This window comes from Aspergillus homomorphus (genome assembly GCF_003184865.1).
Source record: "Aspergillus homomorphus CBS 101889 unplaced genomic scaffold BO97scaffold_9, whole genome shotgun sequence".
NCBI classification, from domain to species: domain Eukaryota; kingdom Fungi; phylum Ascomycota; class Eurotiomycetes; order Eurotiales; family Aspergillaceae; genus Aspergillus; species Aspergillus homomorphus.
This window is the reverse complement of record NW_020291895.1, coordinates 162,788-187,108: the sequence shown is the minus strand read 5'-3', so window position 1 is coordinate 187,108 and position 24,321 is coordinate 162,788. Positions and strand designations below refer to the sequence as shown.

General features: G+C 48.9%; 10 protein-coding genes across 10 annotated transcripts; 6 read left to right on the top strand and 4 right to left on the bottom strand.

The window, feature by feature from the left end:
- Window positions 1-302: 302 nt before the first annotated feature.
- BO97DRAFT_422683 (putative multidrug resistance-associated protein) lies at window positions 303-5,445 on the bottom strand (the record flags this gene model as incomplete). The annotated part of the gene is made up of 16 exons (XM_025696814.1): window positions 303-543; window positions 618-1,085; window positions 1,165-1,789; window positions 1,847-1,911; window positions 1,969-2,019; window positions 2,079-2,150; window positions 2,200-2,323; window positions 2,375-2,731; window positions 2,798-2,960; window positions 3,036-3,224; window positions 3,278-3,585; window positions 3,656-3,715; window positions 3,773-4,006; window positions 4,074-4,353; window positions 4,410-5,165; window positions 5,227-5,445. 16 exons carry the CDS (start codon window positions 5,443-5,445, stop codon window positions 303-305), a joined length of 4,212 nt encoding a protein of 1,403 aa, XP_025553409.1.
- Window positions 5,446-5,935: 490 nt separating this feature from the next.
- Window positions 5,936-6,607, bottom strand: BO97DRAFT_340758 (uncharacterized protein; the record flags this gene model as incomplete). Its single annotated transcript, XM_025691612.1, has 1 exon — window positions 5,936-6,607. A coding segment is annotated over one exon (672 nt), but the record flags the coding sequence as incomplete, so codon positions are not given.
- A 1,011-nt stretch (window positions 6,608-7,618) lies between these two features.
- On the bottom strand, window positions 7,619-8,820 carry BO97DRAFT_465902 (uncharacterized protein; the record flags this gene model as incomplete). Its single annotated transcript, XM_025699563.1, has 4 exons — window positions 7,619-7,892; window positions 8,131-8,424; window positions 8,457-8,493; window positions 8,700-8,820. 4 exons carry the CDS (start codon window positions 8,818-8,820, stop codon window positions 7,619-7,621), a joined length of 726 nt encoding a protein of 241 aa, XP_025553407.1.
- A 595-nt stretch (window positions 8,821-9,415) lies between these two features.
- Window positions 9,416-9,651, top strand: BO97DRAFT_422681 (uncharacterized protein; the record flags this gene model as incomplete). Its single annotated transcript, XM_025696813.1, has 2 exons — window positions 9,416-9,554; window positions 9,632-9,651. 2 exons carry the CDS (start codon window positions 9,416-9,418, stop codon window positions 9,649-9,651), a joined length of 159 nt encoding a protein of 52 aa, XP_025553406.1.
- Window positions 9,652-10,162: 511 nt separating this feature from the next.
- BO97DRAFT_469130 (uncharacterized protein) lies at window positions 10,163-12,491 on the bottom strand (the record flags this gene model as incomplete). Its single annotated transcript, XM_025699815.1, has 6 exons — window positions 10,163-10,555; window positions 10,623-10,914; window positions 10,980-11,386; window positions 11,433-11,485; window positions 11,582-12,087; window positions 12,184-12,491. The coding sequence occupies 6 exons, from the start codon at window positions 12,489-12,491 to the stop codon at window positions 10,163-10,165; spliced, it is 1,959 nt and encodes a 652-aa protein (XP_025553405.1).
- A 716-nt stretch (window positions 12,492-13,207) lies between these two features.
- On the top strand, window positions 13,208-14,514 carry BO97DRAFT_412587 (uncharacterized protein; the record flags this gene model as incomplete). Its single annotated transcript, XM_025696245.1, has 5 exons — window positions 13,208-13,274; window positions 13,449-13,654; window positions 13,724-13,906; window positions 13,977-14,093; window positions 14,182-14,514. 5 exons carry the CDS (start codon window positions 13,208-13,210, stop codon window positions 14,512-14,514), a joined length of 906 nt encoding a protein of 301 aa, XP_025553404.1.
- Window positions 14,515-15,433: 919 nt separating this feature from the next.
- BO97DRAFT_476623 (CVNH domain-containing protein) lies at window positions 15,434-18,373 on the top strand (the record flags this gene model as incomplete). Its single annotated transcript, XM_025700493.1, has 7 exons — window positions 15,434-15,801; window positions 15,892-16,224; window positions 16,307-16,798; window positions 16,873-17,214; window positions 17,308-17,866; window positions 18,139-18,167; window positions 18,250-18,373. The coding sequence occupies 7 exons, from the start codon at window positions 15,434-15,436 to the stop codon at window positions 18,371-18,373; spliced, it is 2,247 nt and encodes a 748-aa protein (XP_025553403.1).
- Window positions 18,374-19,125: 752 nt separating this feature from the next.
- Window positions 19,126-21,035, top strand: BO97DRAFT_404240 (cytochrome P450). The gene is made up of 3 exons (XM_025694922.1): window positions 19,126-19,233; window positions 19,305-20,420; window positions 20,484-21,035. Exons 1-3 carry the CDS (start codon window positions 19,189-19,191, stop codon window positions 20,829-20,831), a joined length of 1,509 nt encoding a protein of 502 aa, XP_025553402.1. The 5' UTR covers window positions 19,126-19,188; the 3' UTR covers window positions 20,832-21,035.
- Window positions 21,036-21,547: 512 nt separating this feature from the next.
- BO97DRAFT_432934 (uncharacterized protein) lies at window positions 21,548-22,201 on the top strand (the record flags this gene model as incomplete). Its single annotated transcript, XM_025697573.1, has 3 exons — window positions 21,548-21,632; window positions 21,690-21,977; window positions 22,116-22,201. The coding sequence occupies 3 exons, from the start codon at window positions 21,548-21,550 to the stop codon at window positions 22,199-22,201; spliced, it is 459 nt and encodes a 152-aa protein (XP_025553401.1).
- Window positions 22,202-23,531: 1,330 nt separating this feature from the next.
- Window positions 23,532-24,257, top strand: BO97DRAFT_422677 (uncharacterized protein; the record flags this gene model as incomplete). Its single annotated transcript, XM_025696812.1, has 1 exon — window positions 23,532-24,257. One exon carries the CDS (start codon window positions 23,532-23,534, stop codon window positions 24,255-24,257), a length of 726 nt encoding a protein of 241 aa, XP_025553400.1.
- Between the last annotated feature and the right edge of the window lie 64 nt (window positions 24,258-24,321).

Here is a 24,321-nt window from a genome sequence, read left to right as displayed (position 1 = left end):
CTCGCTAGTAATAGAAAGATATATAATGACTTTTCTATGCAGTCTAGAAACAGAAAACTATGTCCAGCTACTGAGGACACCCTACTTTCGCTCATGCCAGGAGACCAAACAGGACCATAGCCATTCAAGCGAAGAACAACGACAAAGAGTCATAGAATATGCATATCATTGATAGGTAGACTTAGCGCGTATATTGCCAAGAGAGACGATTACAAAGACATCCTTCTGATAGTACTCGATCATGCGTTCGACATGTTCCAACTTACTGAATTTCCACCAGTCATCGGGCCAGAGTGAAAGCATCAACCCAAACATTCTGGAGCAAACCCGCCAACCGAAGCCAGATGTAGTTCCCGAAACTCGGAATCCCTCTGCAGCAACATCTCAGCACTGGCGCTCTCCACCAGCTTCCCGTGTTTGATCACCATCACGCGGTCAAACCAATGAATATATCGTAATTTATGCACCACAGCAACAACGGTATGCTCGGCGAACTCCTTCTCGATAGTCTCCTGCATGATCGCTTCCGTTCCCCAATCGATACTAACAAACAAACCAAAACCGAAATCATCAGCCCAGTGTTTTATGCTCGGGTGCAGAGAGTCGAAGTGACTTACCTGCTCGTAGCCTCATCGAGAATCAACACCTTCCTATCCTTCTGCACTAGTGCGCGCGCCAAGGCAAGCAACTGCCTCTGACCAACCGACCAGTCTGCCGCAAGGAACTCCATCTCCAGACCTCCTATGTTGCAGATCCGATCCCAGAGACCCACCTTCTCCAGGTTGTCGATCAGCGCCGCATGGCTTACCCCAACTTGGTGGGGATCGAGGTTGAAGCGGAGGGTGGCGCCGGGTATGAAGAAGGGGTCTTGTGGTATCACGTTGATGCGCGAGCGGAGGGTACTCTTTGCAATCTGGGCAATGTCTTGCCCGTCGATTGAGATGCTTCCGGATTGTGTGTTCAGCATCTGGAGCAGTGCCATAACCAGTGAGGTCTTTCCGCTGTCGGACGGGCCACACACGGCGATCTTTTCGCCCGGCTGGATGCTCATAGTTACGTTGTTGAGGACCGAGGTGGTCGAATGGCTGGATTGACAATGTCAGTCCGTTGATCATGTAGATGATGATAGATGATTTCGTGCTGAAGGAGAGTATTACTACGTACTCATATCCAGCTGTGACGTCCATAATCTCAACAGCACCCCTGGAAGGCCAATCATGCGGCAGTGCCGGAGCCCCCGCCACGCATTGTTTCTCCTCCATGGAAGTGTCTTGAGTGAAGCGGAGCACGCGCGTGACAGCCCCGATGGAAGTTTCGGTCATGGTCCACATTTCGATTGCATTTGCCAAGGACTGATTGAGCGTTAGGATCAGATTGAGTGCCACGCCGATGGATGCAGCTTGGAAGCGATCGCGCAGAGAGGTAATGATGGCAATCAAGATGACCGCAATGATGCCGACTACTAGGTCTAGCACAAGTGTCAGCCATTGCTGAATGTTGTACATCATGTATACGGGCCTTTGAGACCTGTCCAAATAATAATGGCTCTTCTGTCGCAGCTGGGGCTGCCAATTAAAGGCCCTAATAGTGGGGATGTCGTGCATAATTTCGCGAAAGTGTGTAAAAAGGGGTGCCTTTGCCTCTATGTCTAACAATCGCACCTGCCGCGAAGTCCGCAGATAGTATGACTGGACGAAGAAGAGAACGACCCCCAGGAATGGTATCGTGACTGCCAGGTATTTGCCGATGACACAGATAATGATGACATTTATGCACACGTTCATGATATCTATGTGAACGAATCAGCCTCAGCGTCTGTCTGCATGCTTCTGGAGGAGTTCTATACTTGTGGCACAATTGACAGCATATATGGGTAGCATCATATCAATGAGTTCCAGATCTTGACTGAATCTATTGCGGATGTGTCAGAGACATCGTGGTAAAAGCCTTGGTGACAGGAACATTTACCGGTTGAGTATGGAACCCGAATCTGTATATTGAAAGAAGCTTATTGATGCCCTAGCACAGGCCATTTCAGTTAGCGTGGCGAAACATGATTTGAAAATGGGATACCTCACCCAAGCGTTGTTCTAAGAAGGTCAGAATGCATCCTCAGTGAAGTGTTATTGAGACACCGAACGAAGAGTAACCTAGACTGTGAATCAGTGAGAAAAAAACCAGGCCCTTTTGGACACCCACCAGCAGCCAGCCACGAGACTAAGAAACGTCAACCCGAAGATCATGCCGTAGACACCGAGATACATCCCCAAGTGGTGGTTGGGAGACGTTGCATTTGCCTCCACCCACCACTGGATCCATATTGCTAGGGAAGTTAGCTGGCTCTCGAAAACTTCGTGTATGAGGCAGAACCTACTCTGGAAGCTGGAGCAAAACGCCTCGACAAAAGTGAAGGACAAAAAAGCAATTACCAGACCGCGGCCTGCACTTCGGAAATAGTATGCGTACACAGACCGAACTCCGTGCCGTTTGATACTGATGGTTCCTTCATCGTCGGCTACCTGAACGGTAATGCCGGAGTATTCTTTCTTTTCGACTAGCGAAGGTGGAGAAATCACTTGATCCATCGATGCGACAGGGGCGTGCTCTTCTGCTGTCTGAGTTTTCGCGATGATCTGTGGGTCCTTGAACACTATCTCCTCGTATGTGCCCGAAGCTTCGATTCCACCATCGTTCATTATCACGATACCATCTGCTAAAGGGAGCAGCTCATCTGAAGAAAATGTTAGACCGGAGACCAAGAATCATGCTATCGCAAAAGCTATTATTAGTAACGCACATGTAGTCGTTGCAAGAATCACTGATATTCCCGCCTTTCTGAAATGGCCATCTCGACCTAAGAGCTGGCGTGAGATTAGGGCGATGTTCTTTGAATCCACCCCGCTGAGCACATTATCCAAAATCACGACCCCAACCCGGGAGTAAACTGCTCGAGCAAGTGCCTGCAGAGAGAGAAAAGCATTCATCAGTAAGCTTAACAGTGATGATTTTCTTTAGTAAAATGGCGTAAGACTCACAATACGTTGCTTTTGGCCACCACTCAGTGAAATGCCATCGCTTCCAGCCAGATGCATGTCTCCGTCTGTAAGAGCCTGGAAATCTTGTTGCAGGCCACATGCCGTACAGGTAAAGTCATACCATGCTTGGTCAAATTTCTGAAAGCCAACGATATTATTTCGGATAGTGTCGTTCCAGATCCACGGAGTCTGTGGACAATAGGCGGCCCTTGAAATGAGGGTATCCGGAAGCCAGATTTCACCATGTAGTCGTTGAGGAGGGCCTCAATCAGAGTGCTCTTGCCGCACCCAACCGAACCGACGATCATCGTAATCCCACGCTTGATATCACAACTCAGGTTTTGGAACACAGGCTCCTTTTCTAAAGACCACGCTATACTTGCGATTTGGAATGACAGGAGAGGGAACTTTTCGGAAAGATGTGGACTGGACTTTTGCTCATCGTTCGTATTTGAAGAAGTCTCCTTCGCGCAATACAGTTCGATTCGACCAAAACACGCGATAGCTTGCCAGATGGCAGGCATGACTTGACAAAAGATGAGCAGAGGACCTGTAAGAAGGGATATCAGTGCGAGCGATGTAAATGCTTGAGCAGAGAAAATAGAGGCATCGTGCCGCACGAGAGCTATGATCGTAAATTGTGAAGGTGAGGAATGGCGCAAAGACGACGGGCACGTTGGCTATACTCGGACTGTCAGTTTCAGACTTGATGTTGTTTTCCCCTTTCATATACCTACAGAGTGCAACTTGCCAGATAAGTAACTTTCGGAAGCGGGCTGACGTCTTGACCTCAACCTTACGGAGACGTGCTATCAATGGGAAAAGGGCTGTGTTGAGTCCGAGCATCTGCACAGCTTTCATGTTGCCGAGTACGGTCGCAGTCACTGCGAGCCGCTTCTGCACTCGCTCAATCCATTCTTTCTGCGCCTGTCCAGATCGGCTTGACACGGGGACCATCATCACTACGGACGCTGTTGGAAGGCTTGATCAGTGATTGTTCATGGAACATACACACGAACAGACGAGCAGATTTCATACCCAGTGAGATGACGAGGGGTATAAAGCAGGCAATACTGAGCTCGCGTTCCAACAACCAGATTGCAATTCCAATCTCTATCGTTGAAGCCCATGCCTCATGTAGATTCTTCAGGTTGGCTACTATGCGTTCGACATCAGTGCCCATTAAAGTGATCGCTGCCGAGTCATCCAAGTCAACGGCTGTCAAAGCGAGCGTCTGGTCATAGATCATGGTTATAAGACCAGACCGCATCCTGGTCAACAAACGGTAGGTCTGGCGCCAGTACACGGCTTTCGTCACCTTGCGTCAACGTTAATGAGAGACCATTGCAATGTATCAGGCTGATGGTAACCTACCGCCAGCCCCAAGTACACTAGAAGGTATGCGCCGACGAGACCTGCTCCATACGGTTTTGGCTCAGATGCCGGGGATCCTCCAATGTAGTTAATAGCCGCCGTGATCAGAAAAGGCTGCGCGAATGTAAAACAACTGTACGCTAGACGTGGTGGAATTGCGGAAATGTAGATCCAGCCGTATGCACGGGAAACAGCCTTGATTAGGCGATGACCGTGGTGTCTGCTCCCAGAATCCCAGGCTCTTCGAAGTTTGGCCCCTGAGAATTGTCCCTGGAGATCTGCGTCCACTGGTGGCACATCTTTGACCTCAAGGGATTTTCCATACCCCGTACGCAAGAATGGCAGCACCCAGATGAAGAAGGTTCTGTTCCAGAAGCCGCTCTTCTCTTCTTCGGTAGTGTCGCTGTATTCGGGATGCAGAATACGGGTTTTCGGAACCGACTCAAGGATCGAAATCGCCACAGTCAAGAAAAAGCTGGCTAGCGATAGATATCGACAGGCGTAAGTAGATGGAATAAGCCATAGTGAGCGCAACTGAGGCAGTTTACAAATGCTGGATGCTGAAAAATAGAGAACGAGGAGATCCGAGGGTCTCACTGATCGCTGGTCCTCCAGGAAGGAGGCGTAGGACGCGGCAAAAGTTGTTATGATGGTAACTATGGCTGCCGGTAGAGAAAACCTAGTATACAAGGCCAGAGAACGGACTTGATAGGCAGTAAACAAAATCTGGAGAACAAGCAATACGGCAAGAATGCACTGCTTGGAGTCAGCCACAGTTACAGATATAAACAACCCACGTGCATGGCAGGAAGTGTACCAGCTTGCAGACCGCCAACTTGATCGACTTGACTTTGACGGTCTCGTGTCGGAGGAAGAAAAGGCGCATGGGTAAAAGTAACAGAAAGCATGCGGCCGGCAATAAGGTAAAAGAGATGTCTTCGAACAAGAGGGTAAAGTCAAAGGCACGACAGGCGACATCGACGCGAGGGCCAAAGATATTATCGGCCTGGGCTGGCCAGCAGGTCCCGACGATCATTCTGTCAGGAATGCTGGCTATAATCACTCGCGGTTTTTTTGATTCTTTTGCAAAATGCAAACCGGCTTTTGGTCATTGATATTGGCAGCAGCGCTCGGAGTTCATTTAGCGACACTTGCCTATTTGGGAAATTCTGTTTCGAGCGCCGAAGCCGCACCGTATCGCCATTCCGACTCAGCATGTCAACTTCAATGGACTTTCCTTGTCTTAGCAAGCTTTTAACTAACGGAGATTTTCCTTGTATTAGTGATCAACCGACCGGATTGTGTACTAGCATCAAGGAAAGTGGTCTCATACAGAGCGACTTGACATTGCATAGTACATATATATCCTGTGAGTCAGTTGAATATAGATTGTTCAATTGCTATTTAATGAAGCGGCCTCAACGTCGATGTAGCGTACAAGCAAAGTGGCACACAAATATATGGATTCGAATAGAGGGGCGACAATCAACTTGACGCAGCGACTACTTTATAGTTTCAAATCACCACTATGTTTGCCCACTCTCTACGGGATGATGCCTTGTATGCTCATGCTCTCCCTGACCCATCTCCTCCAGCCCGGAACTCATCATTACGGGTACCTCGACCAGCTGTTTATGAAATGATAATGGATTCAGGATTAACCGCCTGCAGTGCCGCGCATGGTTGACCGTGTCGAACCGTCGTTCCATGACCACACCTGTCTCCCGCATCCGGATAAACTTCTCCCAGTAGAACAAGCAGTGAGCAATATGCCAGTCACGCAAGCTCCAAAAGCTTCGCTCGCCGTCCCCGAGAAGGGCAATCTGTGCCTTATTTATCGGAATGGTGCCATTGGCATCCGCATAGTAAGGCCAGGAGCCATCCGGACTGGGCCCCGATCGGTCAAACTCCACAGTTAGTGCGTCATCACGGCAATGTGGAGGCAGCCAGGCGGTTGCCAAAGAGTCGTAGACACATTTACGTCTCATGGCCTCGTCGATGCTGCGCCCGCAGTCACACAGGTTAAGATCGGCTTCCAGCGTTTCGGGCCGGTAGACGTCGGGCGCGGGTGGGCGCGGTTTGAGACTGTGAGACGGTTGCATTCCAAGGGACACCAGGCCCCAGAATGCTAGAGCGATGGTGATCATTCGGGTTGCTCCGCGCAAGCATCGGCTATGGCAGCCCCGACCAGAGTCGTAGATAGGTGGTTGATCGGTGATGGTACTATATTCTTAGTCACGAGTGATATTTGCAGAGTGTGACCTGCTCTTGGCAAAGAAAGGTATCTCAATTGCCTTTTAAGGTTGTGTGACTTTGAAATGCTTAGTTGGAATTCGCAGTAGGTGCACTGGCTGGTGGCAATGATGGGCTCTTACCTTGCCTGAAATCTGCAGCCGAAGAGCCTGTCTCAACTTTTTCTCCCTCTCAAAAAGTAGAAAAATCTTCGTGCTGATGATCCTAGGAAGGAGATGGGCGGTAAAATGTGGTGATGCTTTTAGTAGACGGTGGAAGGCAAAACTGTCATTTCGGCCTTGGAAGACGTCAAAACACATGTGAACATACCGCTCAAATTTCACTAAAGCTCGCAATCTCATTTTAGACTCCATTGGATTGAATACGTAGGTAGGCATTAGAGCTCGACCGTTGTATTGCGGTTTGTTCATTGGATGCTGTAGTCCGATGAGCGCCGATAAGCACTAATGCGATATAAGCACCACATTGCCCGAATCATAAGCACTATCCTAGATAAGTAATAAGCTGAGTTTGTTGTGTTAGCCAAGTAGATGAGACTCTAGGATATACAGGTTATGGTCGGTCTACCGACTCAGAGGCTTCTGAACAATGTCTACCCTCAGCGAGTGCTCCCAAAATTGATTCAGCGGGTGGACCATCGCATTAGGTAACAGAATCTGTTAAGCGTCCGTTGCCCACGCAGTAAGTCATCGTCTGCAGAACACGGACGTGTTGCAATAGCAATATATGGCATGTCGGCGAGGACGAAGATACTCTAGCATAAAGCAAGGCTACAGTATGAAATACTACAACGGTTCGAAGGGTATAACTTCCGCAGCACAAGTAGAAAACTCATCTCCGCCACCTGAAAGAAGTAGCCTGTGGTGTGCGATTTGGAATCTCTTCATACCTCGATAAAACGTAGCAAGATATGTGTACTGCCTAGGGCAAATCGAACGGTCGAGGTTATGATTGCTCTACCAGTGGCCCTCATGCCCTAAGTCCAGGGGGTGATCACCCACGGCAATTCCAATCGTATCCGGTTTCTCTCCAGTGTATGGGTCTCCTATAACCCGATTAGCATTCTGAACCTCCAAATGTGCAAGCCGTTGGCTGTCTTTGCCAAACAAAGGATGTACAAGCAGCCCTTGTTGGAAGGCATCAAATGAATGCTCTGATGCCCAGTGCTCCAGGGGCTCCCACTTTACACGTTGATGTTTCGCCTTGTCGACCGCCAAGGGGTGTTTTTGTCTTTGCGAAGGCCGAGCGGTTAGCATGATTGCTTGAGTATTGGTCGGAACTTGAGGACAGGAAAAAGAAAGACTTACCCCGATCCCCAGTAGAAAGGAATGAGTGTAGTGTCGGCGTCGCATTGCACATATTGGCTTAAGCAATCTACACAATGCTCTGCAATTCGAGCCAAGTTTGTCTCAGCGTAACATCATCATCGACATCTGATATTATTCAATACCCAGGACATTGGTAGTACTCACCAGTATGATACAAAAGGCGTGCAGTGTCCTCATCAGTCATGTTAGAATAATAGGAATCCCGATGAATGTAGTGATGGAATCGTTTGAGGCAATGCAACCCGTGAAACACAGCTAATGTAGCATAGTAACCTGATCCATCGACAAGATGAATGACGTTGTCGTCGTCAGAGAAGGGACCGAGTTCGTGCCTCTGTAAACGGACATTCTGATGCTGCATGATGCCCTTCCAATCTGCGGCCAGTTCGGAAGTCGGTTTTCCATTGAAGTGTCCGGGCTTCTCCGGATTTAAGCTTCCGGCAGATAGACAGGCAGTAGATCGAACTGTTTCCCTTTATACCTAACCACACTGCGAGCAGGCGCTGTTTGGAAGAATTTTCAACACCTTGGAGGTCTAGAGATGGAGTCGGTTGGAAAGGAGCCAACTAAGACTTACTTTCTTTGGGCATGGGGTAAGGGGAGTACAGGTGTTGTAGCCAGGTGTAAAGGAAACACGATAAGAGGTAGAGTATCAAGAAAGCAATGCTCAGGAAAATGTGTGGTTTCTGTCGCTTGAGCCACGAGGAACTGCGCTGGCTGTCAGCAAAGTCTTGAAACCTCTCGCTTTCGTGGCACGTTCTTGTGTTCCCGCGGAGCAAAGACTCCACCGAATCTTTATCGTCAGTGTCTAAGCTCGAATACTTCCTCATTGAGACAGAAGTTTGCAGTGTTATGCTTTCATTCGAATCAACGCACATCGATGCCCAGAGTCGCAGGAAAGAAAAACATATATCGGATTGTTATTAAGTCTGTCTGCTTAGCCAAGCAATTGAACAACCAGTAAGTTGACCTTCCAGAAGAAGGGCTATGATGAACAATCAGGATGCCGTTCGTAAGCTTATGTCGCTGGGATATAACTATACATTCCTGTCCAACGCTCTGGTCCAAAACTGAACACCGTTCGAACGAATGAAAAAGGAGATTGTAAGCATGCATGGAATAGCCAGGATCATGCATAATAACCTACAGAGTCTAGTTGGAAAGCTCGCGGCCTAGACAGTGCCTATCATTGAATGAAAATGACACAAGCTATAAGTGAATCTTAGACTGTCAATTCCGTGACTACCCCTCTTTTGTATTCACTCGCGACAGCAATTTCTATACTGCGGGAGAGGTGAAGGCTTAAAATAAACATAAAAGGTGATCGAGCCTTTCCTGGTTATTTCCATACAGCAGTTTCGATAAACATCACAACTCAGCGATTCAGATCCTTTATCTACATTACCGACATAGAAACTCCTCAGAATGCGTCCTACCAACACGATCTACCTCGCCTGTGCTTTAGCAATCGGAGCGCAGGCACTTGTTGCACGTCCCCGTGCGGAGGCCGACGAGGCCTGGAAGATCTCCAAGCGCGGTGAGGCCGACGAGGCCGGGGAGATCAGTCAGTATATCCGATATCATCTGACCTATACTTTGACTAACCGCAACATTTAGGCAAATGATCAGGCGCTCAAGCAGGGCATAGTCGTCTGAACTGAGTAGATACAAATATCCAGCCGAGCACCGAGGAGGGTTCAATTTTTGCACATGGTGCAGATGTGTAGTTCAGCTCCCGGTGTACAATATGCATGACTGGTCATACGAAAGTTGGATTTGAGTCGCGGATGAGAATGTGTGTCCTCCTTATCTTTGTAGCGAGCACAATCGGATCACAGATATTTCGGGGAATGTTATTGCAATCTATCAGAGCGTCGTTTTTTTGTTTAATTGTTACGTCCACTGGATTGGGATGACTAGCTTGTTTCTGGATTTGCCTTGGTGTCCAGAAAACCCGGAATGAAATCTTTTTAACCCGTCTGAACCTTCGTTAATGTTTGACTTGAGGTCTTTGATCCCTTGAAGCGAGCTCAGCCGAGCCGTCAAAGACAGGGAGGAGAGAGATGCAAGAAGGCCACCAAAGCACATTGGGAATATATTCATAAACAAAAAAAGGAAGAAAAGCAAAGGCTGGGAAATAAATTCATTTCTTGACAGAGACTGATACTTCGGTCAGGCGACGCTGAGCAGAGGGTCCTGCAACCACTGGATATCGTCACACCACGCCATAAAATCGACATCATCTGTCATATCAAGATTTTCACCCCAGCTATCGGGCAGGTTAAGGTCTGCGGTCCATAGATCTGAATGGGAGACATCAGGTGAAAGAGTCTGGTCGAGCACCCAACGAATAAACTTTGCACCTTTCTGAGAAATATCATAATTTCCTTCGTGTGGTTGCACCAGTGAGGTTAAATGAGAAATAAAAATGCTGAGCTGTTGGATCATAATAGAACGAAAGTTAGCGGGTAATGGCGCTGATGGTGGAAGCGACTCCTCTAAGCCTCGTTCGGAGAGCAGCTTAGACGTGAGGATACCAGCAGCAGGAAGCCCCATATGACATAACTAGAGAAAGACGGTTATGTGAGAAGGGCCCAGTGATACTATCGAGGACAAAGGAGACCAATCTTACATCCCAGGACATTTTGACCACAGGTTTTCCAGATCGAGTTTGCATGGCGATGATGTCTAAAAGCGTGGTAATTATCTCAAGGGAACTCTCAATGAGACCCTGAGACTTCTTGCCAAGACGCTTGAGTAATATTCGATGTAGGAGAAATTCCTGATACGTGAATTCAATCTTTGCGAAGGCGCGACTCTCATCTCGTTCTAAACTGTATACGCCAGCTGCGGCATCCTCAGGCGACCAGCGGATGAACGAAGGAAGGTCTTCCTGCGCCTGGCGAGATTGCTGGATTAAGTTTCTGTCCGCGTTTTTTCGTCAGACACCAAGCACAATATAATGAGAGTCCGTAAGGGTATTACGAACTCAACTCTGGCTGAAATTGGCTGGCCTCGGGGGCTCAACGACAGTTCCAGGATTCTTCCTCGCAATAAGCTCGTCAACAACACAACGCGTAGCCTGACACCAACGGTCAATTTCTCTTCCGTATTCCAACCATTCACGTCAAGCTTGAGTAACGCCTTCTCCCTCTCATTGGGTGGAAGAATCATCTCTTCATACGTAAGATCCAGGGGAAATGGCAGATGACAGTATCGGGAACAGATGCGCGGGGGGCGCCCCAACGAGGTCGCCAAGTCCTTATCGATCGCATACGCGCATACCATGACCCGCTTGCGTATCTCGATCAAAAAGAAAGGCAAGCTTTCGTCGAGGTCTTTCTCAAGCTCATGCAAGCCAAATGCGTACACGATGGTCGACAGGTCCCCCAGCTTCTGCCATACCCTGTAGTCTGCTTGAACTCAGCTATCGTCAACAAACAAAATTCGGGGAAGAATAGTTACCACTGCCACCAAGAGTGGATGCCAAAAGTACTACTTGCTGGGTCATGAGCCAACAAAAGGGATCGCTAGTAGTTCCAACACTGTTGCAGAACTGGCAGCAGAGCTCACTCATGGAAGCGGAGATACTTCTGAGCTCGCTTTTCGCAAGCTTCCATGGGTTGCGATGTATAAATACCGGATCATTATCGGCAGTGTGAAACAACGCGGTACCTAACAGGACAAAGACAAGTCCGATTGTCTCCCATCTCGCCGAGATCAAGTCAAAATAATCAGACAAATCTGATACTTCACATGTCCTAATCTCCTTCGACGTGTTTGCAAAGATTTGGCGGGACAGGTTAACTAACGATGCACGTGTATCCTGAGAGCCGCAAACAGCAGAGTCATACATACGCTCCACGGAACTGCACAAAGCATCAGTCATAGGGGGGCCCAGAAACCATCCAGGAGATGTTTTGTTTTTCAAATCAATGATTTCATGATACCAACGGATTTTCTGCAAATGTGATAGAATCTGGGCCCCTTGCAAGATTCGATCCGAGTTATCACCGCTGAAAGGATAGACAGTGGTCTGCACTGTAGCTTCCGGAAAACATCCTGGTTCCTCGACATGCAAGCTATCTTCGTACTCACTAAATAGATCTTGGGGCGAGACCAATCCCAGAAGGCCTGATCGTCATGTCTGCTTTTCGTTCATAGCCTGTCGCGCAATATGTTGGTCGCATAACATCTTTCCGTCATCGGCCACCGGCGGCTCATCGGGCGGCGCGGCTTGCACAGCTGTACTAGGTATTGTCTTATCCAGGCGAAAGGTTAGCTGATTGTCCTGGCGCTTCTGCTTCCTGGATCTTCGTGAGGAAGTCCTGGAATGGCGCGCGTGTGGCTGAGTTAGTGGAGCAGGATGATAGAAGCAACGCTCGGCCTGGTTGTTGGTGAGACATCTTCCACAAATAGGGCTTTCGTGGTCGCATCGTAACTTGGATTTCCGGCACGGTTCGCACGACGATAGCTGGCCATTTCGACGAGTGGTTGCCATTTCGCCGGGTTAGGGCTCTTTGGTAGATACCTCACGGATAATCCTAATGAGAAAAAGCATAACTTTGGTTTCAGGGGAAAGGGGAGGGGAAGTATAAGGTCTTCGGACTTCGGCATCGGCATTCAACGTCCGATTGCCTATTCAAGTAATTTCGGCAAGTGAACTCCGAACTGGAAGAACTAATCTCTTACTTAGTTTAATATCAAGGCTTCCAAGCTGAGTTTTGTCCTTATCTTGCCCCTGGTACAAAACCACTCCGGCACCCCTCATCTAGATTGAATCCGCCTTCAAAGGCCTTCGCAGGACGTATGAGCGAGGCTTATAAACACAAAAGCCTCGAACTATCAGCGCGTAAGCTCAAGTTTGCTTTTAGTGCGAACATCCCCTCGTTCGCCCACAGTACAGAAGCAGTTGGCAACATAGCAATCCACTTCTCCTACAAGGGTTGAAGCCAATGATTGCTTCCTTTCCTCGAACGGCGGACCATACTCCTAGTACCTTGTAGTCATTTGTGTAGGATCGGGTCAATATTACCTGCTATTGGGCGAACACAGTTGATGTAGCGTATCTAGCGTCATCCAAGGTCAGGAACAGCAAATAGGTTTTCTCGCGCTGGGTTACCCCGCGTGCCATTCAGTATTATTTAATACCCTACCCTGGAACCGCAGCAGTGTCGGAGCTACAATACTCTCCTCGCTGTGAGAACCACCACCATCATGGACACAGGCGTGGACTACCAGACACGAAGGAGACTCCAGAATCGCATTGCACTACAAAAGTTCCGTACGTCCCATACCCAGCGGTATGGATTCAAGTATCATTAACAGGGACCAGGCGAGAAGAGCAAGAAGCAAATGCACTTCCGTGCTATCCAGCCGAATGAAAACAACAATCAATCCCTCTTAATGTGTTCTCTGAAGGGACACATGGGTAATGTTAGCGACTATACTACAACAGAAAGCTGTACGCAAATAGCGCTACCGTCTTCGAGCTCGATGTCTTTGGGAAATCAGATACTCCCAGGCCGTCCATTGGATCAGGAGATTTCACCGGGATGGCGTGCACCTCAACAACATGTAGATCTATCAGGCACTTCAAACAATGCCATAACCCGTCTTCACAGTCCCGCTGTATCTGATAAGTGCAACTCTTCCGATTTGCAGGTTCGCGTGACTTCGACATTTCCTATCATGTTTCTCCGGCCGGGGCTGATCGATTCTACATTGCTATAGGGCATCGGCGGGGCGTTGGAGTTTGACCTGAACCTCGAACAGTTGACGACACCTAGTATCGTACAAAGACATCAGTCACATGAAGGGTTAGGAGCAGTAGATGTGGTGACATCTACATCCCAGCAGACACAAGAATTGTTACTGGATGATAGCCCAAATACCATTTTCCGTGATATTCAATATGTAATTTCAACATCTTCTCTCTCTACCAGCCTCTTCCTCTTTGGAAACCGAATAACGTAACTATTAACAGACGGCCAAAGCCCGAATATTCAACGACGCGATACTAGTCCTGCAAAAACAGAAAGTGAATCTGGGAAGGCAGGCGGAGGAGTTAATAAGGAGGTTAATCTCAATCTATGACCTCGGGGTATTCTTGGAAATATTCTCCTGCGACCCTCATCTCAAGGAAATACTCTTAAACGCCGACGCGAGATTTCTCTTCAATTTGGAAATAGACTCAGCAATCTTCGGAGCATGATCACATAAACGTAAAGATCTTGAAGATAGTTTTCAGTTATGGCCATTATCTCCTCAGTGCAACCTACCCTTTTCAAGTCCCAGAAATCTCGCTACATAGGAAGCGCCTGCGCAAATATAAAGGTAAAGTAGGATGTCTCTACTATCTTGGTGATCTCGCGGCTCGTGGCTGCCCCAAATGGGCGAACAGTGACAAAGGGCCACCGAGGGGAACAAGGCCGACCGCTCAAAGAGAAAATCACCAGTGCACCATTCAAGCATCGACCACAACACCAATCGACGAGATGTCTTCACTGCCCTGGAATCGATAGGATGGCCGGTCCCTACGGTTCTTCGCTTACCAACATTCACATGCTCACCGTAGCAGCCACGAATTACAGGAATAAACCGAGAGAGGGCAAAAGCTTTAGCTAAGCACCATTCCCGCCATATGCAAGGCAGATGTCACGGTGGCATACACCGATGGAAGTGGATTCGAGGGAGGAATTGGTGCAGCGGCGGCAAGCCCCCGAGGTGGCTACGAGCGTAGGGACCCCCTCCGAGCTGAGGGAGAATCAGTATTCAGGCTTGGGCTGACCGGATCGGCAAGGAACACAAGGTGCTACAGGCATATATTGGCCTGTAAGCCCTCTGGGGCCAGAAATTTACGTGTATCAGTCCATCTATACCCTTCGTCTGAAGGCTTTCTGTTTAGTAGAGGCCACAGAGATAATGCCAAGAGTCATTAAATAGATATTAGTTAATAAAGAATATGATAATAATTGTTTATTTTAATAAATTACTATCTTTTAATCTATTTATTTTAAGTTATTACCTCAGGTAAACTCTATAGTCAAAATATTATTATATAATATATCTTTACTTTTGAAGTTAAAAAACTATTCCTCCAGCCGTCCACTCCCGGGCTAGCGTGGCGATGAATCCGGCGCCCCGGCTTAGGCGCAGCCAAAGACTTAAGCGAGCTGTTTGAAGGCTGCCCAGCCCCACTTCAACCGGTATACCATATGTTCTATCCACATAATGTCTGCTTTATCTAGTTTGGCGTTTCTCAGGTGGCTTGAGACTATCGGCGCCTCTTCAATCGCTTTCAGCCACGCTCGTACATGTTCAGGTAGCCACATCCTTGCCATCTTGCTGAATATTTGTATTTAAACCGGTCTTTCCCTTCTCTGTCTTCTCCATGTCCATCTCAGTAGCAAACACTCTTGTCTTCGTCCTAGTCGTCACACAATGGGCTTCTCTACCTCATGCCGGAATATCAAGTTGCGCGATATCCCAAACAACGGGAAAGGCCTGCATATCACGAACCTTTGTGCGGAATGCAAGGATGAGAACGATGAGTGGCGTTACCGGGAGATCACTCTCGATTGGTATATTGGGGTAGATCCCGACTCGGGACGACTCGCGTTGGAGGAGTCACTACTTGAGCGGGTGATGGACTCGAAGACTATGACTAGCCACGTACACGAAATGAAGCTTGTCGCTGGCGGGGCCGTCTTGCTCTGTACCATGGACGCCAGTCATTATTCCCGCGAGAATACGCTAGCATTGGACCTTATTTTCCATAACGACAAGGGGGATCTGGTGCATCAAATGCCGTGAGTGGTTGTCTCCATTTCTTCTTCCTTGCCACCTCTCTTCCCCTGTCCTCTTGGAAAAACCCGGCATTTATCTAAAACCGCATTCAGGCCTTTGAATGTTCGGTCGCGCCTGACCCACCTCACACTGGACTCCTCGGCTGTTCTCCGGGGATTCGCCTTGACCCGCTTCAGGAGCCTGGTCCCCACCTCCCTCGAGCTGGATAAGCATCTCGGAAGCAACAGTGACGGCCACCTTGTGCGAGAGAAAAATGGCAATATCAGCCAGAACGTGGTCAAAGGTAGTATGTATCTCGACAATGACTGGACATTCTGTTGTCGGCTACTGGATCATCACGGCTACGGCCATCTGATCGACTGCTGGCAGCTGATGGACCAGTGGGTAAGTATTACCCGAGATGGTGAACTGATCATGGATGATCCGTAAGTCCTGCTTCTATCTGTTCTTCCAAATGGGGAGTTGAGTGATGTGCATCTTTTGACTGATGTGGGACCCGATTTTCAGTGCCGGTACCTGGAGTCTGCGGGGGCCTTTCTTCCGTTTGCTAGAGGAAATCCCTGTCGTTGGATTCTTTGTGGCCGGACTTGACAAGTTAGAAGGAGATGAGGATGAGGCAATTCGCGCGGCAGCGGTATGTACCTACTCCACTATCTGTCTGGCTGCCACCGTTGTGGGAGGTGCTCTGTTGGGCCCCGTTGGGGCAGCGGTTGCAACGGCGGTCGCTGGATATGCTGGGATGTATGCGGAGAAAGCTATTGGAGAAAATATTACCGATCCAGCGATGCGGAATGAGGTGACAGCTATCACTATCTATCGCGTTCTGGTGGCGGAGCTGACTATACTTGCCGGGGTGGGGTTGGGTGAGCTCTCTGGCGCGTTCAGCGAACTGGTAGCCGAGGAACTGGAGGCGGAAGGATTCGGAAAGCTCGCAACAGGAATGGGGAAGATGCTCAGTAAGAAGGGGCTGAAGCGCCTCTCCAAATATGAGATGAAGACGTATGTCATTCTTCTTGGGGGACTTTCGTTCGCCTGTGGCACCATACAGAAAGACTGACCATTCGATAATTTAGTATCACGAATAATCTTTTCGATGCTATCACAAACGGCAAGTCCGAAGACGAGCTCAGGCAGTCTTTTGGTAATCTGGACGAGCCGGTCTCAGATTCTGAAGAGGAATCTGTGCCGCCACCGAAACCAGAGCCACCGATCGACGAAGACACCAACCAGGAAACTGGTCCGAAAGGTAGCGTATCCCCCCGAGACCCGGTGTACGACCCCGCCAATGATCCTGACCTTCACCCTCATGACCTACCTGGCTGGGACGAAAGCGGAGGCGGCACCGGATGGGACAGAGAGAAACGAAGGAAGCAGAAAAGGAGCCACGACCTCGGGGATCTACTGAAATCAACCGCGTATGTATAGGACTTGTCTCTCCCAGGACCCTGACTCTGTCTCTCTGGGCGACTGAAGCAGTTCCAAGCAAAGGCTAAAGACGGGCATTGTAGTGCTAGTCCCAAGGTGGTGACCCAGCTGGTGACCCAGCTGGTGACCCAGCTGGTGACCCAGCTGGCGACCATGAACCTGAGCCCCAGCAGTGCCAGCCACCTCTTATCCCTGAACGGAGGCTCACTCTGGCTGCTCAACTCTTCCAGACAAGAGTTCTTGTTCCGTCTGGATATGACACAAATTCTGGCAGGGGCCGACTGTTCAGCTCAGGGCGCCGGGAATGCCAACATCAACTTCTACTCGGACGACACCTTGTGTTTGCATATCTCCTTCCGGCCGTCGACACAGACTCTACATATTTCGCAGTGGTTTAGCGGCGGATGGCGCAACGCGTGGTGGGCCCCTTTCTCGGACGTCTTCGCCAATATGGAACAGGGAAAGGACGGCTGGCTGCGCGTCTGGAAACAGACGGCGGTGAAGTATGAATTCGAGACCTTCAATCTGGATGATCAGAGTGCGCTTGTGCACGGTGCATCATGGGTTGTATACGGAGCCGTATCGACAGCTCAAACGGTGAAGTTTGCTGGATCCCCACAGCTGCTGGGCTCTGAATTGGAAGTGCGTGTCTAAGTGCGGCAGCGGTCTTCTCCCCGGCTTCCTGAGCAGTAGATCTCTAACAGGCAGAAGCATCTGATATACATTTTTTCCAATGATGGATAAAAGTTTGATAATAGCTAAGCACTGGGGGTAATAGTCAAATCTTATCAATGTTCATTACTCAGTAGCCCTCCAGCTTGATTACTGGTGCTAACAAGCATGGCGCAATTTTTGCCCGATAGTTTTTAAGTACTTTTGAAGAGAGCACTATACTTGAAACTATGTCACTGCAGATTCCTGCAGCACTAGAAGCACGCACAAGGTTTGTAAGACTGGCGTGAATAACTAGCCTAGTCTTTCACGAGACTACTTCATAAGGTGATGAAAACAGAAACAGGAAAAAGAATTGTCGGCGGCACAACATTCTCTTTTGACGCAGTATCCCCATTGACATCCGCAGCCGGCTTTGCGCAGCAGCCGGCCCTGGGATATTGCCGGACCATGAGAGTCCGCACACCGCGAATTTAACCCATCATAATCCTACAATAGCCACTTGGTAATCACAAATTCAAGGTAATAAACAATTACAACAAGATATTCATTCTTCTAGGGCGTAGTCAACTTGAGGTTGGTCTCATTTGAAGATATGTTTGATTGAGATAGTGGATAGGCCAACTCGGAGCTAGAAAAGTATATTAACTATAAGACTATTTGTCACTACGTAGTAATCCAAGAGGCAGACTGTAGTAGAAATCATAGCAATGTATTATATTTATCACAGAAATAACAGAAGTCGCAGACCAAACTAAAAGAATCTATGGTTAGTTAAGGCTGGAGGGTAAGCTGTCGGCAGTCAGACAGGGGGTCACAGGCCCAGCGCAGTGGCCCTGGGTATTTTTGCTCCCATGGCGGGATTAGGGCCGCCCTTGTGTACTACAGTAGTATAGTATTGATCTAGGCGAATTTGCACATGAAGAACGGAGTGTCAGCGTTATGAATTCAGAAACTCGGTTTTAGCTGTACACTGAACGACTCGGTGATCTATTTAAGTTCAACAAAACTAACAAATCCAGTTACTGGACGGCAAGTTGTTTGTTTTACCACAACCTAATCCCGTCTGCTTAGTGCTTAGCCAGCTGTGGCGCCGCTGCTTTTAGGGTCGAGTCTAAACAAAGAAAGGCATGAATTAATGCAGCACGTGGGCGATCCATCGTAGAGCACGCACCTGAAATCTGTGATACTGTAGTAGGTATTTAGTTTGTGCCTACCCAGGTTGGTTTGAAACGTCTTCTGCCTAGATTATTTCCCAGCTCTCCTGCCACCCACCAAAAATCTCTTCCATCATGGGTGGTAGCTCTTCGAAGATAGCGATTTCCCTGCTGCTGATTGTATGCATTGTTCTCCACTCCTCCGCCTCCCTTTTTTTGCTGGCCTGGTCACTAAATCTTTCCACCCACAGTATCCTATCAGCCGTGTCATTCACAACATTTTCTTCAGTCCACTGAGACACGTTCCGGGACCAACCAGCTGGGCAGCGACCCGTCTACCATTCATCCTGGCATTGCTCCGCGGCACCATCGTTCATGACTTCGAGAAACTGCATCGTAAGTACGGTCCTGTTGTGCGCACAGCGCCCGACGAGGTTAGCATTGCCAGTGGTGAGGGCTGGACCGCCATCTATGCCAGCCGGCCACACGATCGACAGTTTCTCAAGGATCCGGTCTGGTGGCGCAGACAGCCTGGTCAACCTGATTCCCTGTTGAGTGCGATCAGCCCGGACAAACATGCGCGCATGCGAAAGCTGCTGGCAGCAGCATTTACTCCGCGTGCGCTGCGGGCCCAGGAGGAAGTGCTACAGAGATTCGTCTCGCTCCTCGTCGCAAGAATTGGGGAGCAGGTAGAAGCCGCTGGTGGTAAGGCTGGCACTCAGATCGACATGGGACCTTGGTTCAATTTTACCACGTTTGACATCTTTGGAGACCTGGGCTTCGGCGAGTCCTTTAATTGCCTGCAGGACTCCCAGTACCATCCCTGGATCGCGCTGCTGTTCAACAGTGTCAAGGCTGCCTCTTTCATTGCGGCGGCACGGTATTACCCGCTGCTAGAGTTGCTGCTCATGAAATGTATCCCAAAGTCCCTGAAGGAAAAAGGCAAACGTCATTACCAGCAGATTGTGGACAAGGTCGACCGACGGCTTAGCTGGGAGCTTCAGCGACCAGACATTATGTCTCATCTTATCGACGAAAATACCGGCCAAGTGGCGTTTCCGCGCGAGGAGCTCAACGCGACCTTCATGATTCTGACTACCACAGGCAGTGAGACCACTGCGACCGTGCTGACCGGGATTCTAGCCTATTTAGTGAACGGGCCGGAGATCATGGGGCGCTTGGTCGGCGAAATTCGACGGACGTTTAAGTCCAACGATGAAATCAGCCTGTCAGCGGCTGCGGAGCTCCCTTATCTCACGGCTGTCATTGAAGAGGGGCTGCGGCTTTGTCCGCCCGTGCCGTGGATGTTGCCCCGCCTGGTACCATCCGGTGGAGAGACCGTGTGTGGTACATGGTTACCCGCAGGGGTAAGTTAAATTATACCCGAAGATTAGATCGCAAGCACGAGGCTGAGATCATATCACATATAGACTTCAGTTTCTCTACAGGCCTACACCTTGAACCGCGACCCATCCCGTTTTCATGCCGCTGCCTCCTTCTTTCCCGAGCGATGGCTATCAGATGCCTCGTCCAAACCGGACTCACCCTTTTACCATGACGACCGCCAGGCTGTGCAGCCGTTTAGTATGGGGCCGCGAAACTGCTTGGGGCAGCACCTGGCCTGGGCGGAAATGAGACTAATTTTGGCGAAACTCCTATTCACTTTTGATTTCGAGGCCGTGGAGGGGAAACGGTTGCAATGGGAGGAACTACGCACGTTCTTGCTGGTGGAGAAGCGACCCTTGGAGGTGCGAGTGCGACTGGCCCCAGGTTGTTAGTGTTTTGAGTGGTATGACTACGGAATGGTGTTGCTAAAGCCCGAGTTTCTGCTGAGGTTCCTTCTGACTGCTTCATGCTCCTGAACCGACGCTCCCCCCTCCTTCAAGTCACCACTACCGACAGCCAAATGATCCTGTGATAGCCAGCAACGTTGACTGTTACCTCTACATTGGTACTTAATTATAAATATCATTAGATGGAGCAATTGGGTCTTGGATCCTGCACGGCCCGCTCTTCCTATGCGATAATGATGCTTTTGGTACCGGCGATGCCCCTGAGCCGCATGTCTGCGGGATTCTCTCTTGAATAGCAATCGTGGCCAAAACTTCTCTTGTGGCCCTCTGCTCCCAACATTCAGATTCCTCTTTCCGTCCAAGTACTCACCTCAATGGCGATCATCGCAGATGCGCTGGTAATCCTAGTCGCTGCGGCCGCTCTGGTCCTCGCGTACTGGGGATACATCGTTATCTACAAACTATACTTCTCTCCGCTGTCCCAATCAAGCGGTTGCATCAAGCCTATGGTATTCTCTTGGCTTACCCGATTCCGATTAAGGTGCCGCCGCTTTTATAAGGGCAGCACGTGCACAATCCATGTATACTCTAGGATGGTTAATGCGTCATGAAATCCACAAGTGACCCATTTAGTGTACAATACAAATTTAAACTGTTGCACTGGGATCGGAACTTCCCACTCACGGCACTTGCAATCAAAAATGGCGCCAGGTCCATCTATGCCTTTCGAAATAAAGTATGCCAAGGCATCTGAGCTGGGTGCACTCGTGGGCATTGAAATACGCTGTTTTCCTTCGTCCAACTATATGCGCAGCACATACAAGTGATGTGATCCACTGGCAGTCCACACATTCAAAACAGTCTCTTCCTTCGAGTATTTCGCAAAACCCGAGTGCCATATTCTAGCGGGTGTTGACTCTGGGACCGGTGAGATCATCGCATACAGCCGCTGGAATATACCATCTATTTATCAATTCAAAAGAGCTGTGCACACAAGTCTGAGCATTAATGCGCAAGCGCAATTGCAGAATCTGTGGGCGTACGCACCAGAGTTGAACAAAGGCACCTACACGTTCTACGAGGAGATGATAAAGCGTAGTAGGAACGTACATCTCAGGCAAACTGATATTGGTTCGTCAGCCCGTGTTTTGCCACTCTACCTATGGGTTTTACATTATTGACTGCTAGAGATACTGCTAGTTCTTGAATTACTATACATCTTACCAGAGTACCAAAGAATAGAGATAGAAAGTATATTTCTCAGATAAGGTATCAAGAAAGCAGACGCCTGTAACGCCCGGATATATCTAGAAGCTACGATGGAAGAAGTACCAGCGTATTTAAAGCACAGATAGAAGATTATTGAGGAGATACGCCTGGATTACGCAGAGTGTGGTGAAGAGGGGAGTCAGAGATTCGCATTGATGGTCAGAAAGCCCCGGGGAGCTGGGTCTTAGTTTGTACAGTCGCCACCACTAGCTTTCCTAGTATACACTCAGGGATCGGATGTTATCAGATGAAGGTGGATGGGGTCTGAACCGTGGGGGCTTGATTTTGAACTGGAAAGGGCCGCATGAGCAGACCGTCAGTGCTCTTCCGATCAGAGAAGCGGAACATAGATAATGCTTTGGTCATGAATCCAATGGTTTTGTTTATGTGACGCTTAGGATGGTTGTAGCTATATTTTCTCTAAACTCAATAATTCATTGAGTGATGCTCTTGCTAACTACAGAGATGCCTTAGAGGAAGTATAATAGGGCGTGGAAGCTAACTTTAAAACTTATCTACTACAGTACCTACAGCTGCACTCACGCAGCGGCCACAGATAAGGGCTTGGCCCCTTTGATTTCTGACTTGCTTGGAAGGGTAACTATGACTATCAGAATGGAGATATCCTTATCTCCCTATCGACGGATGGGGCATGCAAGGCGTTGAGCGCCAAGGCTACAGGGGATTGCTGAACCATAGAGCATCACGAGGTGGTCTCTTTGTGTGTCCCACAAAGAAATATTGAAAGCTTATTTTTTTTACTGTTTGCACGTCTATGTTTCCCTTCCTATTGACGTCCGAGAACCCTTCACGCTTCATCATGTAGGTATAAAGGCAACTCACTCAATGGAACACTGGAGCTCCTTCGTTCATCCTTCCACCTTCAAATCCCACCTTACAGAATATTACCTCCGGACTGATCTTTTCTTATGGCGGTCTTAGCTTTGGAAGACCTTCCAGTGGAGTTGTTCGAGGCAAGCATACGCCTGCTGGATCTGCAAGATATCTGCGCACTGCGTCTGACCGGCCGCAGGGTCTCGATCAAATCGACTCAAACGTATGTTTCGGGCCTGTTTCACTTCGAAAAGCATTCCGGTTGACCAAAGCTCGCTGGGGGAGTTGGTTTGTGTCACCCAGCCCGGTTGCTTAGGCCTCTTGCTCCAAGATCTTACTCTGTAAGGGGTATGGGGCCCGGAGCCCGAAACTGCCAACCCCGATCAATCGAATTCATTACCCGTTGTGATTCCAACCTTTTGCAGCACGACTCATAATATGTTCAACACTACTCAATTACTAGTACAGATAATGGTAAACCTCAAAAGTCATTTGCCACACGGCGGGCAGTTGTCTATCTCGCTACAAATCGAAGAGGGTGATGGGGATAGGCAAGCTACAGTCAAGATGTTTTCTGTCATTATGTCGGCTATCGAGCGCACTGGACTACCCGTCCAGTCACTTGAGTCACTTGATGTGTTTGCAGAGGGCTATAACCACAGGCGGGGTTCCCCTTGCAGCATATCGTTCAGCGAGTTCACGGCGGCTTTATCACACAGTATCCCGGGTCTGGCAATCTCATTTCAACAGTGCCGGACATTCTGTCTGAGTCTGGGGCACCACATTCAGATTGAAATACAAGGAGGAAAATGTATACCGGTGGACACCGCCGGCCTACAACGAAGCCCGAGCAGAGACCAGAGCTCTTTGCAACCTGCTGCGTCTTTGTCCCATCTTGAGGAACTGTATCTTGCTTGGGAATACAACGATCTCGAAGAAACGGCCGGAATACTGGACCAATTACTCTTCTTTAACCATGTGGCAGGAGCCTGTATATTTCCGCACTTGAAGAGATGTACTTTCATTAATCTCCGGATGTCCGAGACTGCGCTCATGACCTTCTTCCGTGGTGTCCCGCGCTTGACACATTTAACCATGGATCATATTTTCCTGCGCGGTGAATACACCGGATACACCGGTCTATTTGAACTTCTTTCGACTACTATGCTTGATCTAGATTGCTTGCGTCTCCGATCGCTTTATTCTAGTTCTGGGATGCAATATCCGGACGAACTTAAACAGAAGCGGTGGGATATACATCGCACTGGGGCTGATGCTAAGAGGCTAGTTGTAGCCAAAGCTATATAGAAGGTTAAGAAGTAACTACTGCTTGAGAAAAGGGCATTTTAAGTGACTTGAAACACACGAAACG

Bases quoted from the DNA above. Each gene is read 5' to 3' on its own strand.
- BO97DRAFT_404240 (XM_025694922.1), top strand. From the start codon at position 19,189: ATGGGTGGTAGCTCTTCGAAGATAGCGATTTCCCTGCTGCTGATT. The intron at 19,234-19,304 runs GTATGCATTGTT...TTCCACCCACAG, and splicing joins CGATTTCCCTGCTGCTGATT to TATCCTATCAGCCGTGTCAT. The intron at 20,421-20,483 runs GTAAGTTAAATT...TATCACATATAG, and splicing joins GTACATGGTTACCCGCAGGG to ACTTCAGTTTCTCTACAGGC.